General features: G+C 34.9%; 1 protein-coding gene and 2 long non-coding RNA genes across 10 annotated transcripts in view; 2 read left to right on the forward strand and 1 right to left on the reverse strand.

Annotated features, from left to right (window-relative positions):
* Positions 1-19,849, reverse strand: part of Adamts-like (A disintegrin and metalloproteinase with thrombospondin motifs like) — a 179,209-nt gene that overhangs the window by 98,632 nt on the left and 60,728 nt on the right. For 7 of the 8 annotated variants that reach the window (NM_001043470.1, XM_062674163.1, XM_062674162.1 and 4 more), the window contains 1 exon segment: positions 16,403-16,493. In NM_001043470.1, coding sequence (NP_001036935.1) covers positions 16,403-16,486 — 84 coding nt within the window. In that variant the 5' untranslated portion in view covers positions 16,487-16,493. 8 annotated transcript variants of the gene reach the window in all.
* LOC134200745 (uncharacterized) overlaps positions 3,162-19,849 on the forward strand; it is a 188,368-nt gene continuing 171,680 nt past the window's right edge. Inside the window, exon 1 of the long non-coding RNA XR_009975789.1 lies at positions 3,162-3,221. This is a non-coding gene — a long non-coding RNA (uncharacterized LOC134200745). The remainder of the gene's footprint in view (positions 3,222-19,849) is intronic.
* LOC110386176 (uncharacterized) lies at positions 15,162-16,524 on the forward strand. Its single transcript, XR_002431408.3, has 2 exons — positions 15,162-15,361; positions 16,390-16,524. It is a non-coding gene; the product is annotated as an uncharacterized LOC110386176 (long non-coding RNA).

Genomic DNA, 19,849 nt, shown 5'->3' on the forward strand with positions numbered 1-19,849 from the left:
AATTTGTGATTATAGAAGTATAAAATACAATCATAATAGTGTACAAACTTACAATTCCAATTAATTATAGTCGAATTTCGACTACTGCGGGACCTCTAGTATAATACTTAATTTGTTAATTTCCGCTCTGAGTCGACTCGATGGATCAATTCGATCGCTCAGTGGAACGACTGTAGAAATACATTTGCGTGTTCGTATATCGTGTTCGATGATTCGTATTAATTAATTGTTTTCGCAAACGATACGGTAGGTACCGCAAAACGTGTGCAATCGTAACAAATCGATATTGTTTTTTTTACGAATCCTTTTATTACGTTTTCCTTATTGCTTAATTGTTTTACTATCTGCATATTCAAAACGTGAACATGATATTTTATTCATAAAAGCTTCGTAAGTTTGAATGACAATAAACCGCGATTAAGTATCTCTTTTAAATTGTCGTTTAATTTTCATTAAATATCTCACGAAGTTAGGTCGTTTTTTTTTGGAGGTCATATTCTACTAAAAAAAATCACGCTATTTGCCCGATAAATTCGTGTTGCACCGCTATGGCTCGCGGAGTAAGCTGTTGATCAGACCAATTTAATAATACTAGATACTTCTAGAAAATTACAGAAGGGTTTTTAAAAGCAACATAAGATCGTATATCTCTTATTTATTTATTTAATACTAGCTGACCCGGCAGACTTCGTAGTGCCTCAATCGAGAAATAAAAGACCCAAACTTTTGTATAAAATAAACTTAAAACAAAGAAAAGGAATCCGTCCGACGGGGGACACATCAAAAGAAAAAGAAAATTGTTATTTTTATTTAATTCCGAGAATTTTCATATTTATTTCACAAACCACAAATAATTCAAGACCAAAATTAGCCAAATCGGTACAGCCGTTCTCGAGTTTTAGCGAGACTAACGAACAGCTATTCATTTTTATATATACTAGAGGTCCCGCAGTAGTCGAAATTCGACTATAATTAATTGGAATTGTAAGTTTGTACACTATTATGATTGTATTTTACACTTCTATAATCACAAATTTCGCCAAGACTACACTATAAAAAAATATTAACAAAGACAAATCATATTCTATTCTCAATTTGACAACAGACGTCAAGAACAAAAGTTTGACAATAAATAGTATGCACGCGTGTGTGCGTCAAATACATGGTATGTAGTGTGTGTAATGTTTTCTTTATTGATTTAATGTATCTTTTATGTATTATTTTGAAATTTTTTTAGCATTGTGCACTTCTTCTCTATAATCTCTATAAGTGTGGAAAATTTCATACTCCTCCGTCCGCGCAATTTTCGTAAAAAGGGATACAAACTTTTTGCTTGACGTATTAATATATAGAAGATATAGATATTTTGTACACACAGCTGTTAGAAGAAACACGACAATAAGGATACAGAGTACAAGGGCACTACTTATTTCATGTTGAAATCTCTTCCAATAGGTCCGCAGAAGGAAAGAAGAATTAGGAACACAAACCTAGTGCGTACACTAAACATCTCTTATATTGATTTTGGAGTCAGGCTTCTAAGCTATATTCTTGCATATTTTTATCATAAAAAAAAAAAACGTATCATAAATTAGTCATAGACATTACAATCGTTAGAACGAATTCGAAATTGAAATTTTGAATTAATATCCAACCTCTAGTGTCGCAGAATTTAAAATTGTTGATAATGTTTTTTTTTTTTTTGCTGGTACGAGCAAACGTTTTCCTGTGTGTTTTATATGTATTAAGAATTCATGTAAATGAATTCAATCATCCGCCCCGGCATACTCTGATAAATAATAAATAAATAAAAAACATAAATTAATTAAGTTTAACAACTTTCAGTCCACTTGCTCCGTTTCAATTCTCTTTTATCGTAAAGGTCACGGTCGATCGGCTAATTTACAAACTTAAATTATAATACCTAAGTGCTCCTACAGCTTGATGTTTCTTAAAGATTTGACAGCATTAATCGTATTCCAAATGAGTCGCTTATAATCAAAATAAAAAATCAAACATTTTTTATTCAACATAAATGAAAGTACCTACATACTTGTTGAACGTCAAAAAGAACTACCGCCAATTCACAAAAACTAGCCTCCGTCCTGAGAAGAACTGGCAAGAAACTCAGCGGGCATGTTTTTTTTAAAATATTAGATTATTTTTTTAAATATTAATTTTTACAATGAGTATTATAACGTAATAATTATTGCAATATTGAAATGCCCGGAGCGAGAAACTCATTCCCAAATATTTTTATATCCAATGTTTTTCTATTTCATTATAGGTATACTTAAATGATGTCGTAAAATGCGTGTTTGTTTGTCCCCCATAGACTCCGAAACGGCTGGATTAACCGAATCTGTGATCCTTTGAAGTTTGATAGCGATTTTTATTGCCATCGTTGGCATATGCGCCCGACCCATCCAATGGTAATTTCCTACCGTCGCTTTAAAACGGCAGCAATGCCAGGGGCAAAGCCAAGCCGCTGCCTACTTTAGATTTGACTAGTAGTAGTATGGCCCTTGCGGTGAAGGGCTCGACGAGTAAATTAACCCATACACACAGCCCACTGAGTTTCTCGACAGATCTTCTCAGTGGGTCGCGTTTCCGATCCGGCGGTAGATTCTGCGAAGCACTGCTCTTGCTAGGGTCCGTGTTAGTAACACTCCCGGTTTGAGCCCCGTGAGCTCACCTACACGTCAAGGAAAAGCTGAAATAAGCCTCTCAAGGCTGTCAGCATAGGTAAATAAATAGAAGTATATATAAATGCATGTGCGCATATGATGTTTTACTTACATCTCTTAAAGTTGATTTGAATTTGGAAATGTAGGTAATGAGTTTTAATTTCGCTACGATCTGTCTATTGGCCCATCGGGTGTTCAAAATCAAAATCAAAATCAAAAAAAATTTTATTCAACATAAATGAAAGTACATACTTGTTGAACGTCAAAAGAACTACCGCCAATTCACAAGAACTAGCCTCCGTCCTGAGAAGAATTGGCAAGAAACTCAGCGGGCATGTCTTTTTTTTTACATATAAAATTATTATTTATTTATTTTTTAATATTATTATTTTTTTTAAATATGAATTTTTTACACTGAGTATTATAACGTAACAATTACTACAATATTGAAATGCCTGGAGCGAGCAACTCATTCCCACTTTGTGCAATCTTCTAGATAATCATTGACTTTATAGTAAGCTTTATTGCACAGATGTTCTTTAATAGTTTTCTTAAACCTATGTATATGTAGGTTCTGAACATCATGTGGGATTTTGTTGTACAGGCGCACAGACAAACACCCGAATGAATTTCGTATCTTATGTAACCTACTCATCGGCACAACAAGCTTGTGTTTGTTCCTAGTATTTCTATTATGTATGTCCGACTGTTTAGGAAACTCCTCAATATGTTTACGAACATACATCAAATTTTCAAAAATGTACTGGGATGGCATAGTGAGAACTTTAATTTCTTTAAATTTCTCCCTCAGGGATTCCCTTGAGTGCATGTTATAAATAGCACGTATAGCTCTTTTCTGCAGAATAAATATCATTTCTACATCGGCCGCATTGCCCCATAGCAAAATGCCATAGGACATGACACTGTGGAAGTAACTAAAGTAAACTAAACGAGCCGTGTCCGCGTTTGTTAACATTCTAATTTTTTTTACTGCGTATGCTGCAGAGCTGAGCTTACTCGCCAATTTATGAATATGAGGTCCCCACTGCAGTTTGGAGTCCACTGTTATACCAAGAAATACGGTTGACTCAACAAGCTCCAATGATTCCTCAGAAACAATTACATCACTATCCACTTGTCTCACATTTAAAGATGGTTTAATACATTTTAAAGTAAATTTAATACATTTAGTTTTCTTACTATTCAATAATAGGTTATTGATACGGAACCAATGAACCACACACGAAATCGCATCACGAAATCGAATGAAATGTTCAGTGGTTATCCGGCACCATGAACATAACAAAATGAGAATGACACCACCTACGCTGAAACATGACGTAGATACGTTTACGAAATTATAAGAGACTAGCTGACCCGGCAGACTTCGTAGTGCCACAATCGATAAATAAAAGACGTAAGCTTTTGTATAAAATCAACTTAAAACAAACAAAAGGAATCGGTCCGACGCGACGGGAGAAACATCAAAGGAAAAAGAAAATTGTTATTTTTATTTAATTCCGAGCATTTTCATATTTATCTACCTTTTAAGCCTTCTCTGGACTTCCACAAATAATTCAAGACCAAAATTAGCCAAATCGGTCCAGCCGTTCTCGAGTTTTAGCGAGACTAACAAACGGCAATTCGTTTATATATATTTATATATATATATATAGATTAAAATCATCATAGCTTCGGTTTAATGAAAATGGAGTATACACTGACTGACAGATTTTTTGTGTCGATGTAAATGTTTTACACAGAAGGCTAGTTGTGTTCTTTATCGTTATGTTGAAGGTTCTTTTAGACTCTAAAATAACATTCTAAAATTTAGAACATCAAAACCGCATTCGAATTGGGTTAAATTATTTCAGAAGCGCTCCATAGACAAAATAAAAATAAAAATCTCATTACAATTATTAATCTTGTAATTTTGTGACGTAAGGCGATGTAGATTAAATTTATCTATGGTTTTAGTGAACCATAGAAACTAATATAACGGAATATTTAATTAACAATTATTTTAATTTATCAATTATAACATTTTAATTTTACTGGTGGTAGGACATCTTGTGAGTCTGCACGGGTAGGTACCACCGCCCTGCCTATTTCTGCCGTGAAGCAGTAATGCGTTTCGGTTTGAAGGGTGGGATAGCCGTTGCAACTATACTGAGACCTTAGAACTTTTATCTCAAGGTGGGTGGCGCGTTTACGTTGTAGATGTATATGGGCTCCAATAACCACTTAACACCAGGTGGGCTGTGAGCTCGTCCGCCCATATAAGCAATAAAAAAAATTAAAATAAAATTACTTTGTAATTTAAAAAAAATTACAATTATACTATCGAATAATTAATTATATTAATAATTAATTCATAATAATAATTAATGATTAATAATTATTGATCATCAATAATTAATTTGTTTGCGTCGTCCACTGCTAGGATTCTATATTATCTGTGGTTTTAGCGTCTCATAAAATCGAATCTAACGTAATATCAAAATAACAATAATTATATTTTACAGATATAATCTCCTCTTCTTTCTAAAATTAAATTAACTTCTTGCTCGTTGATAATAGAGAAACATAAATGAGTCATTTATAATTTCCACGACCAATTATGATGAATCTGATTTTGCTCATTAATTTGATAACTTATAATTTTTTAGCAAAAAAAGAACCGGGAAACCCGCGCTGATTCTGAGAAGTGTTTCAGTCTAGGCAATTAATTAATCTACAATTAACATTGATCGAAAAACAATCTATCGGTTTTGATTTAATATATTTTGAACAGTACCTAATTTACATAAGTTCTAAATTAGCATGACCTTTTACCGCTAACTTTAGACAGTTTGGCGCTGCATGTTCGATATCAAAACGATATTTTACATAAAATCATCAATCGAAAGCGAACTCTATCGCGATAGATTTTAAAATTTCTTTCCTAACACAAAATGAAATGTCTTTATGCCTTTTTTAGTCGTTAGATAATATTTTTTGCTTTTTGTTTTGTAATTTAGTTTAAAGGACCGGCCAGACAGTTTTCGTAAAAAAAAAAGCCGACACAAATGAGATATGAATCTCAATTATATTATACATATAACAGTTGCAATACTACTGACTAGACTAGACTAGACTCTAGTAGGATAGTATTAATATTTCCTGGCTTAGACTTTGTCCGATGTTGATAAGTTACTGGAGCTCATAGACTTTAATAACGTAAATACCGCCAACCAGCTTGACATATCAGTTCCAAGTCTATGGCACAACTGCCGCCCCACCCTTCAAGCTGGAACGCATTACTGCCCCTCGATAGAAATAGGCTGGGTGGTGGTATCTACTCGTGCGAAGTCACAAGACGCTCTAGTTAAGACCACTAGTTAAGATTATTTTCTCATCAATTCTTACTGATATATGTACTTTGTATATGGTTAAGGCGACAATTATATTAGCTATCTATGAATTCCATTTAAGTACTTATCAACGGGTAGGCCGTGAGCGACTCTTCCTATATATGCTAATATGTTATTATAGGTACCTATGCGAACCGTTTACCTTTTGAAGAAACATTAGACCTGACACCGCTTAAGGGTGACTAACGAAAGCCATTGCAATCAGAAATAAAACCTCTCGACCACAGAATAAACTATTTTAATGTCGTTATATTTCATGAAGAAGGTTGGTTTACGATTACGACTAATTCAAAAACCCCCGGAACAATTGACGAAACCATAAACTTTAACATCTCGTAACATTCCTTTAACAAGATGCCACCAGAAATAAGTAAACAACCTTCTTGAGGAAAATTGACATTTAAAACATACAACATACAACAAAAACAAAAAAAAAAGCAACAATAAAAGTTTACAACAACAAGTTTGAGAGCCTGCGGCCGTTTGACGGATTCGATGTTTTTTATAATCCGCACTGTCGTTACGTCTTTACAATATACGATTTACGACGTTTTTATGACCCGAAATGAGAATGTTTTGACTAATTATCGTGATTACGTACAAATGTCAAATCAAGTTTTGGTTCTTGTTAGCGGTACGCCCCCGGTTTTTCTACGTTCAAAGACAATTAGAGATATTATGAGTCGTGTTCGTTAGTTTTCGACTTGAAAAAATAATTCAATCTACCGCACCTGGCTTTGAATATTGCTAAATATTGCAAACTTGGGAATGAGACAATCTGTTAATAACGCTAATGTTGCACGTAGCCCTTTTTTTTTTTTTGGTGAGTAGGAAATCGCCGGACTTCCGCCCTCCACTGGGGATGGAGGGCGGGGCATGTCAGAGTCGAACTGACTAAAACCTCCTGTCGCTCAACAACCAACGTCCAAACCTTGCATGAGACAGAACTCATGAAGAGGCAGAGGAGGGAAAGTGAAGCGTTTAGTGCGGAGCACATCTCTCCCATCACCCTCCCCCTCGGGACGCCGGACCGGCGGTCATCGGCGCCACGACCAAAAGCCCTCTCAGTCGGCAGGCTACCGAAGCCCGCCTAGATGGCGCCGATTAGAGTGAGCTATCCTACGGAATACCCCGCTGGACCAGAACCAGTGCACGTAGCACTAACAGGTAACTATTGGGATCGCTGTAAGAAACGTCACTCATTATTTAGTTTGCGACAGAGATAGCACTATACGACCAGGAAGTTAACAGATTGTCTCTTTCTAATGACCTAGGTGCAGTATTTATCGTCAGGTACTGTAATGAGTCCTATACCATTTACATAAGTTTTAAACTATTGTTTTAAACAGAAGACAGCTTAGCGCATTGAACATATACGCAGACAGAACATATATTATCACATAATGTATTCATCTTTTTTTTTATTGCTTAGATGGGTGGACGAGCTCAGAGCCCACCTGGTGTTAAGTGGTTACTGGAGTCCATGGACATCTACAACGTAAATGCGCCACCCACATTGAAATATAAGTTCTAAGATCTCAGTATAGTTACAACGGCTACCCCACCCTTCAAACCGAAACGCATTACTGCTTCACGGCAGAAAATAGGCAGGGCGGTGGTAACTACCCGCGCGGACTCACAAGAGGTCCTACCACCAGTAAACCTGTTTTTCATTTTTGAAACGAACAACTCCGAACAGATTCCAATTTTGATCGCCAATGAATAATAAATACATTCACCCATCATTCTTTCATCATCACCTTATCTGCGACCCGAATTGCTGAAGATATGTCCCAAGATGGCCGCCAATAATAGGCCTTCTCTTGGCAAGGTTATCAATACGCGTTTTGAAATCACTTTTATTTTCAAACTATCATTTCCAAAACTAATCAATATACAAACATCGAAAAATAAACTATTTTATATTTTATTTCATTAATCGCAGCACACGTCACCTTTGCCATTTACATTTATGGTCCAGAAATGATTTCGTTGAAACCATAAGGTTTTCTTGTTTTTTTTTTTTTTTTTATATGCTCGTACCGGTTTTAGTACGCCATTTAAATAACCATTGACTGTTTCTCGAATTAATAAATGGAATAGATTTTATGATGAAGACGGTTAATCATAGAGTTATAATGAAAAGAGATGAGGCTCTATCAAAATTTAAAGGTTGTAATCCCGTTTATACTTAAACGAAAACCGACCTTAAAAACTTACTGAAATAAATTAAAAATGTTTTGATGAATTTCCTGTCAAAACCAATGTTTAAGATTTAAATTTTGATACGCATGTACACACATATAACTCATTATTTACATAATATACTAATAAAGTGAGTTACAATTTTGCAATTATCGCCATTTGCATTTTAAAATCGGTGGGTTTTACAAATATTTTCTTTTCTACAAACTTTGTCCTAACAAATAACTAAACAATATTTAATTTAAAATTATCTTAATAAATATATTGTTTTATTTTATTACCTATAATATATTATAAAAACGAATGTATCTATCTTTGTTTGTTCATTTTTGTACCATGCGCTCTTGATTCTTTTATCAAAAAACTGTTTGTTTTGCTAGAATTATCTATTTAATTAATTAACAATTTATCATGAAAGAGCGTTCCCTGTTTCACTAAATATTTAAAACGCTAATCGCTCGTAATTACCATATATAATAACAATACATTTCGCGAACAAAAATATAACGAATATTAACTTTATCAAATATAACGCTTTGTACTTCGTTTTGTAATTTCACATTCACGAATACGGTCATAGCATTATTTATGATAGATACTAACTGGTTCAACTCTATAATTGCCGATGCGATTCTTGCGTAAATTGACGTTCATAAAAACTTGTACAGAATTAGGTCGAACGATGCACGACACGATGGAACGGATCAATGTTTGTAAGGACACGACGTATCGATTTTTTTTTTTAAATATAAAGATCATGAACTCTAGCGTAATTATCGATAATTTTTCAATCTCGTTCGTCGCGTATAAATCTTTTTTGGGAAATGTCAAGTTGAACTTGATGAGGGGTACTTTTTTCGACAGTACGAGTCGCTCGTGAGTTTATCGTTTCGCTAATAATTTCTGGATTAAAAAACTGAGGTGGGCACAACCTAGTACCTAATTATATTAACCTAGTAACCTAGTAATTATAATAGGCTTAATATAAGGTATTAGAAAACAGATTAGCTTATTTTTCTTCACATGATGGACATAGTGTGCGCCATCGTTCCGGGATATTCAAAAAAAACACCTAAACCATTGCGTGCAAAAGGCTCGCAACGGTGCTTAGTGGTTTTGATGAAACCTGCTTTGGCGGCGGATGGTGCAATTAACGGATGACGGATATGCTCTATGAACTTATGCGGAATGCCCCGACCAAGCTAAGATTTAAACTTTGTGGCAACACCTAATATACTAAATAAACCAAATGTCGAAAACTTATGAATCTGCCCCCTCACTAAGAGCAGAAGGTATTTCGAAACCACACGAAAATATAACTGTAACTGTCTTTTTTTTTTGTAAAAAATCAACATAATATATTTCTATTAGCTCTCGACATTAAAACAACATCGAATTTAGAGTCACAAAACGCCGAGATCAAAGTGTGAAATTTACACAATGAATGTTTATTACCCAAGAGACACAGGTTGCGCAGTATGTCATTATAAGTGCAAGATGTCTCGAAAGACTCTAAAAAAAGCATTCAAAATATACAATACTATACATTTACAGCGTCTTGTTTTATGACGAAAAAAGATTTTAGATTAATTTAGAATGTATTTGATGTGGGCTTAACGAATAAGTGTCAAAAGAAACTTATTTATTAGCTGAAGGAATGAACGACCAAGACTATGTGCAATCTGTATAAAGGTGGCTTTTAATAGACACGCGTCTTTCATGATTAAGATCTACGTACGATTAGACTGATTTCATTACGATTTTTTCTGTATCGTAAAGAGCCTGCGCCGTCAGCCTAAAGGATAAGACGCCTGGCGTACTTGTATCAAACGTTGCGACAATGCCGGTGATCAAATCCCGTAACTAGGTACAAATTTTTGTAATGGTATACGTACTCAATTCATGAATGACTACCATGGTGAAAAACAAGAACACACAAGTAAAAAATTTGCAAAAATATTACAAGCATAATGTGATTAAGCAATTGATTCATATACCTCACATCAAAACTAGTGTGGCGGCATTCGCGTCGTGAGGTCAATGTGCTGCGGTAATCACTAACACCAGGTGGACTGTGATTTCGTGCAAAATCTAAGCAATAAATAAATAAAGCTATATGTTTGGTCTTTCTAATCTTTCTGTAGCTCAACATCATGGAGAGACTATCGTCAACAGTCCAAATACGAATCCTCAAGTTCTTCGGACACAACGCTTGTAATGAAGACTCCATTATGCGGTTGATGGTGCAGGGAAAGTCGAGGGCTAAAGATCTTGGAGACGATGTCCAACACGATGGACCGACTTCATAAAATCTGTCACTCACTCCAATAGAAATGATTGCTCTCACTCTGCGAAACACCGTGCCACATGGCGTCGTAGGATTCGACTGATGCATGACCACGACCACTCTGCCAAGAGCGTACGACTAGGAAGAAGAATATGTTTGTTTGTGAAACAAAAGATATCTAAATTAAGATCCGTACGGTAAGATAAAAAGTTGACATCGACTAATATTTCACGCTGCGTGGAGCGCGCTGAACTTCGCAGTGACGTAATTTTGTCCGGGATAAATGTAGCTTTTGTCGATCTCTGACCTGTGTATAGCGTCACCGTAAAAATCACGCAGTCCCATTGCTCCGTGGGTTTCATACATCACGCTTCATAGAGAATGCATTGAACTGAGCAGAGAGGTAGTTTTATCCGGGATTTAAGAAGTCTTTTTCAGTATTTCCTTTACTATGTCTTTGCAAAAGCTAAGACCCGAAATTGCTCCGTGAATCAAGGATCCACAGATACACATTCGCAATTGTGCAAAATTAATAAACATGTTTATATTTGTAGCTAATGTTATATTTCATATCGCTAAATCAGCAGACACCAAACTTTAAGTATCATGGAGAAATGCAAATTAGACAAAAACGAACTAAAATATTCACATTCAAGTCATTAATATGGAACGATTCGAGCTGCCATATTGCCATTGCCATGCAATAAATTAAATGCTCTGTATTCGCTTTTGAGGTATGTTACTTCACGCTTTTTTTGAGGAAAAAGTATTTTAGCGTAACCGAAAATTTATAGCCTAAGTTGCCTTTTAATTACCGACTTTAATAAAAATTAATTAAAGGAGAAACCCTAAATTCAATGAAACGAGTCTCGGTGTGCGTGATAGGATGAAAATTTGTTATACAAATGCAAATATGTTGTGGCAAATTTCCGTTTATGTGTAAAACGGATCAAGATGTACTGTCAAACTGAGACTCCTTAAAAAAATCACCGGGAATCCGTGAACTAAAAATAAATTAATATAGTATAATCTCTATATATCTCTATATAGGGTAGGCAGCGGCTTGGCTCTGCTCCTGGCATTGCTGACGTCCATGAGCGACGGTAACCACTCACCATCAGGTGGGCCGTATGCTCGGCTGCCTATAGACCAATAAAAAAAAATGATTTGCTGTTCGTTAGTCTCGCTAAAACTCGAGAACGGCTGGACCGATTTTGCTAATTTTGGTCTTGAATTATTCGTGGAAGTCCAAGGAAGGTTTAAAAGGTGGAAAAATATAAAAAAGCTCGGAATTAAATAAAAACAATTAATTTTGTTTTTCCTTTGATGCGTCCCCTTGATGTGCCTTTTATTTATCGATTGAGGCACTACGAAGTCTGCCGGGTCAGCTAGTCTAGAATAAAAAATAATAATTTTCTATGACATTATTAACTGTGGTGAAGTCACCTTAAATATAGTCAAAGAAATTTTCAACTCCTGAGCTGATAAAGAGTGATTTATTTGTGTAAAGAAGACGCTAAGATGCGGCTTTAAAACGTTGAACTTCAAAGCGCAGTTCATAGTTCAGTAACCTCTAACATCTACTTACATCAATGAGCCAACCTAATTTCGTTTGAATAAAATTAATCTGAAATTTATTAAAATCATCCGAGTTGATTTATCTTTTGAGACTGCTTTACGGTTACTCTGTAGTAAGGTCAATATCATTTTGACAGTGATTATGATAATTTCACGACGGCTGTCAATCCACGACGCGCCAGTGCTAAGTAGATTCAATAGGATAATCTGTGGATCAGCTGCATCCCGAGCCACGTCAACGCCATTTCGTGTCAATGTCAATTTGACAACGAAAGTGCGTCAAGGTATCGATTTTGAATTCCATTCGATAAATTTATATTCTTATCCATAATCCATAATAATAATATTATAAAGGGGAAAGATTTGTTTGTTTGTATTGAATTGGCTCCGAAACTACTGATCCGATTTAAAAAAATCATTCATTGTTGGAAAGCTACGCTATCCCCGGGTGACATAGGCTATATTTATTATATTTTCAAAAAAATTAGGGATCCTTACTGAAACTCCAATAATGTAACGTAATGTGTAAAAAAACTACTTAAAATTCTTTACATCGCGTTCGCTACTAACCAAGCGAAGCCGGGGCGGGACGCTAGTCCATAATATTTCTATTCGACTCTCTGATTATCAAAAAACTATACAAGGGCCGATATACGCAAAATAAAAGTGAAACACGCAATTACGAGTACACTGTGTATTAATTGTTTAAAACACGACCACTCTTTTTTTGTTTTTAACAAACATCCAACGTTTTATATTCGTAGTCGATCATTTAAAATCACCGATGATTATTTCAAAGATCTCGAAATGAAGCTGCGGTCGTACGACGAAAATTTACAAAAAAAAAAATCGAATTTCAAATACAATATGTTTTATTTTACCGAGCGGCAAATAAACGAAAGAAGAAAACGAAAAATCCTAAAAAAAAAACCAAACATTTTTAAAACACAATCGGATGAAGAAAATACGTGATCGCGAAAAGGTCAAACTCAGAAAGCGGTATCATAACATCTTGCATACATGATCGATGCTTATCGATCGTTATCGTTTATCGATATCGTGTAATCGCTTACGAAACGATACGAATAAAAGATAACACATTCGATGATGATTCATAAACTTTTACATATTGTCTCATTTTGTATTGAGAATCAAACGAAACAAGAATACAAATTCGAGAACTTAGAATCGTACCATTGGTTCACGAATTGTTTTTTAATGCGAGACGCCTTTATGTGCCTACCCACACAAATATGCGAAAACAAATATATTCAAAACTAGCTGACCCGGCAGGCTTCGTAGTGCCTCAATCGATAAATAAAAGACCTAAACTTTTGTATAAACATAAACTTAAAACAAACAAAAGGAATCCGTCCGACGGGGGACACATCAAAGGGAAAACAAAATTCTTATTTTTATTCAATTCCGAGCATTTTATATTTATCTACCTTTTAAACCTTCTCTGGACTTCTATAAATAATTCAAGACCAAAATCAGCTAAATCGGTTCAGCCGTTCTCGAGTTTTAGCGAGACTAACGAACAGCAGTTAATTTTTATATATAGAGAAGATACTTTTTGAACGAGAGTGGACTTGTGTGAACCGATGTTTGTAGTAACCAGTAACAATAGTAGGGTAACCTAAAGTTGGTAACACCGGAATCACGTCTTAAGTGCTAACCATCCGGTTATGGTTGTGGCTATGACTTTGGGAACGATCGCCATCTACAAAAAACTACAATTATGTTTTATAATAAATAAAAAATCTTTGTCGCCTTCCTAATGTATACTTTATTTTAGGAAGGAAGGATTACTGGTGGCCCAAAAGCCTTTAAAGTTTCACCATCACAGGCGAGCACGGACTCAGCCAGGAGAGGTGAGATTTGCTAACAACTACCCGAGCGCCTCCAAAGAAGACCTAACAACTCAAGAGCAGCTATCTCCTAATGTGTATTCGCGAAGCAATTTAATTAACCAAAAAAAATAAACAATAGTACATATAATACCTACATATATTCGTCGTTTTGCAAACATCTGAGAACTGACAATAAAAACAACGAATCAAGGAGAAAGTAATGCGGTAACCGACTTCATTACATATGTTACGATACATTGTTTAACGAATACATCCAAGTAGTATTCAAGCAAGATAATGACTGGGAACAAATCACGCACGGTCATCCAACACTAAATGAGGATTCTGTGTTATGGATACCAGATACTGACTAATACCAGATACGTATACACGTATAGATAATAAACACCCAGACAAACAGAAAACAAAAGTGTTCATCACACGGATGTTTGCCCGACGTGGGAATCGAACCTACGACCGTCAGCCAACCAACAGTCAGATGCGCTAACTATTGCGCCGCCTAGTTAGTCTAATAATAAGACTATTGCTCTCAAAAATGACGAAATGTTGACTTACGTTCGATCCTACCTACCGTCCTTCGCAAGAGAAGAGTGAGACATTAGAACTGAGACCTTAGAACTTACTGAGACTTTAGAATTCATATTTCAAGGTAGGTGGTGGCATTTACGTTGTAGATATCCGTGGGCTCCAGTAACCACTCAACACCAGGTGGGCTGTGAACTCGCCCACCCATCTAAGCAATAAAAAAAAGAGAAGAGACGCAGATAAAACACGGGCAAGATTAAACTTGGGTAAAATGTTCTTAAACATATACCTATATATCTTTTAATTGCCATTATAGGCAAAGGGGTATGTGACTACCTAACCTTAAACGGTCATCGTCACTCATAGCTGTCAACAATTCCAGGAGCATAGCTAAGCCAATACCTGATGCAAATTATTCCACTAAATCACACTACAATATTAACAGACCATTTTATATTCTGATTATCTGACAACGTAATTTCCAGGATTTTTTCATTATTAACTCAAAAAAAGAACATAAACATAATATTTTAAAGTTAAATTCTAACCATGGCGGTATTCAAATGACAGCTGTCATTTTTCTTCCTTTTTTTTTTCTTTCTGTTTAATTTACATATGGTTTATGATTCATAATGAATCGTGCGTAAAACAAAACCGACAGAATCACAAGACCAGTCTGGCGGAAGGCAATCAATAAAATGTTTAATTACATATAAAATATACTCAACAGGTGTTCGCTGAAATGGATATTTTATTACAAGAAAACATCGGTATAAATTAATTAGGACGTCGGTAAGTTGCCATTACAACTTGGGTTTTTTTTTTAAATTAGTACGTAAAGAAATACTGGCACGCTCATTATTATTATAAGTTTAGTTTTGTGACGTGATTAATTCGTGTAAACCTCACGCTATCTATTGCTAAGAAAATAACATAAATGCAATAAAAATAGAAACTACCTCTTACCTTCTACATCAGATAATTCATTTTTAATTGACCTAATTTCAACTTCGAATTATACCTATTGTTTAAATGATGCAATAAACAAAACAGTCTCATTAAAATGTACGTTCAGATATTACTATACATATCATTACGTCATAATTTGATCATATTGATTAATCATTACCATAAATAATGATGATTTTGATTAATTGCAAATAGTGGAAAACGTGCAAGAACTTATATGTGAAATGAATATATTTAGTTATATTGCGAGTTGGTACCAGTTGATGCCAGGTTATTACTACAACGAAGCAGTAATGCTCTCCGGTTTTAAGTGTAAAACATTATAAAGTACCATTTTAAGCCGTTATTAAGTACCATTGATATTTAGACACTGATTCTACTGGTGGTAGGACCTCTTGTGAGTTCGCGCGGGTAGGTACCACCGCCCTACCTATTTCTGCCGTGAAGCAGTAATGCGTTTCGGCTTGAAGGGCGGGGCAGCCGTTGTAACTATACTGAGACCTTAGAACTTAATCTCAAGGTGGGTAGCGCATTTACGCTGTGGATGTCTATGGGCTCCAGTAACCACTTAACACCAGGTGGGCTGTGAGATCGTCCACCCACGTAAGCTATAAAAAAAAGCATTATATATTGTTACATTATCTTAATACTATGTTATACATACACACTAGTAGTATCAATCATCTCCTTTTATCCGAACGAAAAAGATCTTAAGCCTCTGTTCTAACTTTTAGTAAAATATTGTTAATAATTTATATTAAAAGATCATAACCGCCCTACAAGTATTCTTGGAGTCAAAAAATTTGAAAATACGGGCTATTTTCGTTTACCTAATCATTACATATGTACAGGAGGATGGCTTACCTTGTTGTTGAGCGATTGTGTCGTGATGAATGAGCAGAGTATCACGAACGCAGAGAGCCAGTGCGTCGCCACGGAAGACTCCATGATTGTCCTAGAAATAAAGTAAAATAAAACTTATTAAAAGACGCTTTTTTATTACTTTGTTGTGTATAAGACTTTATTTCCAATTTTTTTTTGATTTTATGACGTTTTTTTTTTATTAATTATTTTAGTTGTTAAGTACCTACGAATTTCATTAGAAAAATTGGTACTTGCTAGCAGGATTCGAACACCGGTGTATCGCTAGATACGAATGCATCGGACGTCTTATCCTTTAGGTCACGACGACTTCAAGACCAAGACGTCCGATTAACATGACTAATCAAGGACCAAGGAGGATGCAATAATCTCGTAACTTCACTTAAAAAGTTTAATCCTTATTTGAATTTACTTTTTTTTTATTAAACTGCTTTCATTTTTAGAATTAAAAATGGAGTTTCGAACAACTTCAACCAGAGCGAGAAACTCAACTAGCTGTTATCAAAACTGGTTTTACGAATAAACGTGAATACTTCCAAACTTCAGAAACAATATAATGACAATAAAAAACGCGCGAAAGCGTAAATGTACTTTTAATTTTTTTTACGAGTATTGCGTTGTTTGACCTGGATATTTAAAACAATTCAAAATAGGTTTTATTTATAAGCTGAACAAATCCCTCGGAACACTTACAGTATGTATTTGCGAACCAGATATTGCGAACATAATCTTAAGGGGACGCTACGATTATAAAAACCTCTTAAAATATATTTAAAAATAAAACGAGATTATTTAGCAGTATCACATCACGCTACATGACCGCTAATCGACTAATTAACGAAACATTAAATAACCACTACCGATGCTACTCGATCGAATGTACAACTCGATTGAGTTCCGTGAAATCGAGATAAGTTTATTACAATGCCACGTCGAGGCAGTATGCTATCAAACGATCTACGCTTCCGAGGTCCAATTCGACTTAATAAAAAAATGCTCATGAATGCGAATGTTATCGTAATTGGACGAACTAAACACGTCTATATTATCCTTGTAGCAATCATAAGAATATTTAACTTCAATAATGTTACAATAGATTTCCCACCGCTTTTTAAACTGTAAAGGTAGCCCAATAAACCCTCACAGACTATGATGCTATGAACCTTTGAACTAACTTCAAAGCACAAATGAGGGGACCATTCTAAACTTCTAGTATAATTTATTATAAAACTAAATGAACATAGTCATCTTCAGATTTCCATAGATAAATACGTTTTTATTACATTAATGAGATAGATATAGTCGACTTGTCTAGTATATAGTGGCTACCGGAGCCCATGGTTATCACAACGTCATGCCGCCAACTTGAGACATGAGGTTGAATTTTCGGTCGTTTTAATGGCTGTACGCTGTTCAAAGGGGAACGCAAGACGGCCTGGCGGCAAAAATAAGTCACGTGATAATTTTTGTAGCATTGTTAATCTGTATGAAAAAAAAAAATTGTTAGCTTAATTTTATTTGTCTATGTTCACGGCTGTGTAAACACTTTTATTCTTCTACTAGCGACCCGCCCTCGCTTCGCTTCCGAAACTGTAATTTATTATTGATTTCTCCACTATTTAATGGATGTTATTATACATATAAACCTTCCTCTTTAATCACTCTATCTATTAAAAATCGTATCAAAATCCGTTGCGTAGTTTTAAAGATTTAAGCATACATAGGGACAGACAGACATAGGGACAGAGAAAGCGACTTTGTTTTATACTATGTAGTGATTACTAGATTTAATTATTTTGACTTATAAATATTATAGTCTCATGCATACTAGCAATCGGATTTCAGTGTTCGATAAAATCAATTAATTATGTTATTTTACATAAAAACGTTATGTTATTTCTTTTTAATAAAAAGTCATTAAAATACTTCTTATGGTATAAACAAGAACAGAAAGTGAAAACAAAACTATTTCTAACTAGAATCGAATTATAAGCCTGTGGTATCGATATCGATGGCTGTAATACCATGTAGGTAAAGCCGTATATAATACCTACATGCTCAGCGAAATCGGCATGCAGCCTGAATGCACGCAGCTTCAATCGGAAGTGACGGGGAGTCCGACGATCCGCGTGGCCTTCACCCCATCTGATAGCCGAAGCTGTATATAATTTCTCGATAGCGATCTCATATCGAGTTACCCGTGTTAACGAAATATAAACGCCTCAGGGTTTTACCGATTGGCCATTCAATGATTTCGTCAATAACCAAAATAATGATCATCCAAATAAAAACCGTCTAATATCTAATAAAAACCGCCATTCAAAGATTACTTTAAAACATGACTAACATTATATGTTTACATTGTTGTTATCTTAAACAAAATCACAAAAGGCAAAAGACGAAAACATTACAAATGTCAAACGTCAAAAAAAACAACAAAAAGCCCGACGCCCTATCCCTGACGTGCATAGATTAAAAATTTTCCTCTCAGTCCTGCCAACATAAGCATAAACAAACAAACCTCGAACGTTCGGGGTCATTGTACGGGGCAAGTAAGGACAATGTCTCTTCTCAGAAGCGGTATTACGGGACACTAATATTGAGAAGCCTTTTGGTGGAGGAGCCAGACTTCCTGGAGGATATGGGATATTCCCCGAAACATATTACCTATAATGGAAAATATTTAAAAAAAAACTCTATATGTATAAATGTTATTTTTATTAGTACATCACATTGATTAATTTGTCAACAATATCCAAGACCAAAAAAAAGTCATTAGATACAATAAAGAAACTTAAACTTTTACAACTTATTATTTGTTTATTAAGCAATGTGATTTACCGGCAAGAGACTTTGTTTAAATATATTCTAAATTTTCATAGAAAGTATATAGCATAGCATAGTAACAAAATTTTAGTTGCAAGTTTTAACAAATAGAAATATAGGTATTGAATTTTATAAGTCTATTTATTTATTCTTCGTATTTTACGTCAACTTTTTCATTGCTAAATATCAAGCTCGCTGTCGATTTTCCTACATAATTTACTCAAATAAAAATAGTATAAAAACACTTTAAAAATATTATTTTCATTTAAGCTAATGGAGGACATGTTTTTTTTAATTGCATTCCTTTTACTAAGCGACTTTGGCTTCCGCGTCCGACCTTTGTGAAACAATGACGCGATGGAATACATTTTAAAATTTGCATTTGTATGTACTATTTTCAAATTTCTTTTTCAGCACACGTTTATCAGAGCTGAGATCAAGCTTATCACACGGTTAAGTTCTCAAATTGTGTGTGTGTTTGTAAATACTAATGCGTCGTTTATGGGTGAGTTCGCGTGCACACATACAACTTATCCTGTCTGCTTGTGTTGTAAAACAGCTAGTCGTACGTTTCACTATAAAAATTAGGGTGGCTGTTATAAT

Source organism: Bombyx mori, chromosome 20, assembly GCF_030269925.1.
Source record: "Bombyx mori chromosome 20, ASM3026992v2".
Taxonomy (NCBI): Eukaryota; Metazoa; Arthropoda; class Insecta; order Lepidoptera; family Bombycidae; genus Bombyx; species Bombyx mori.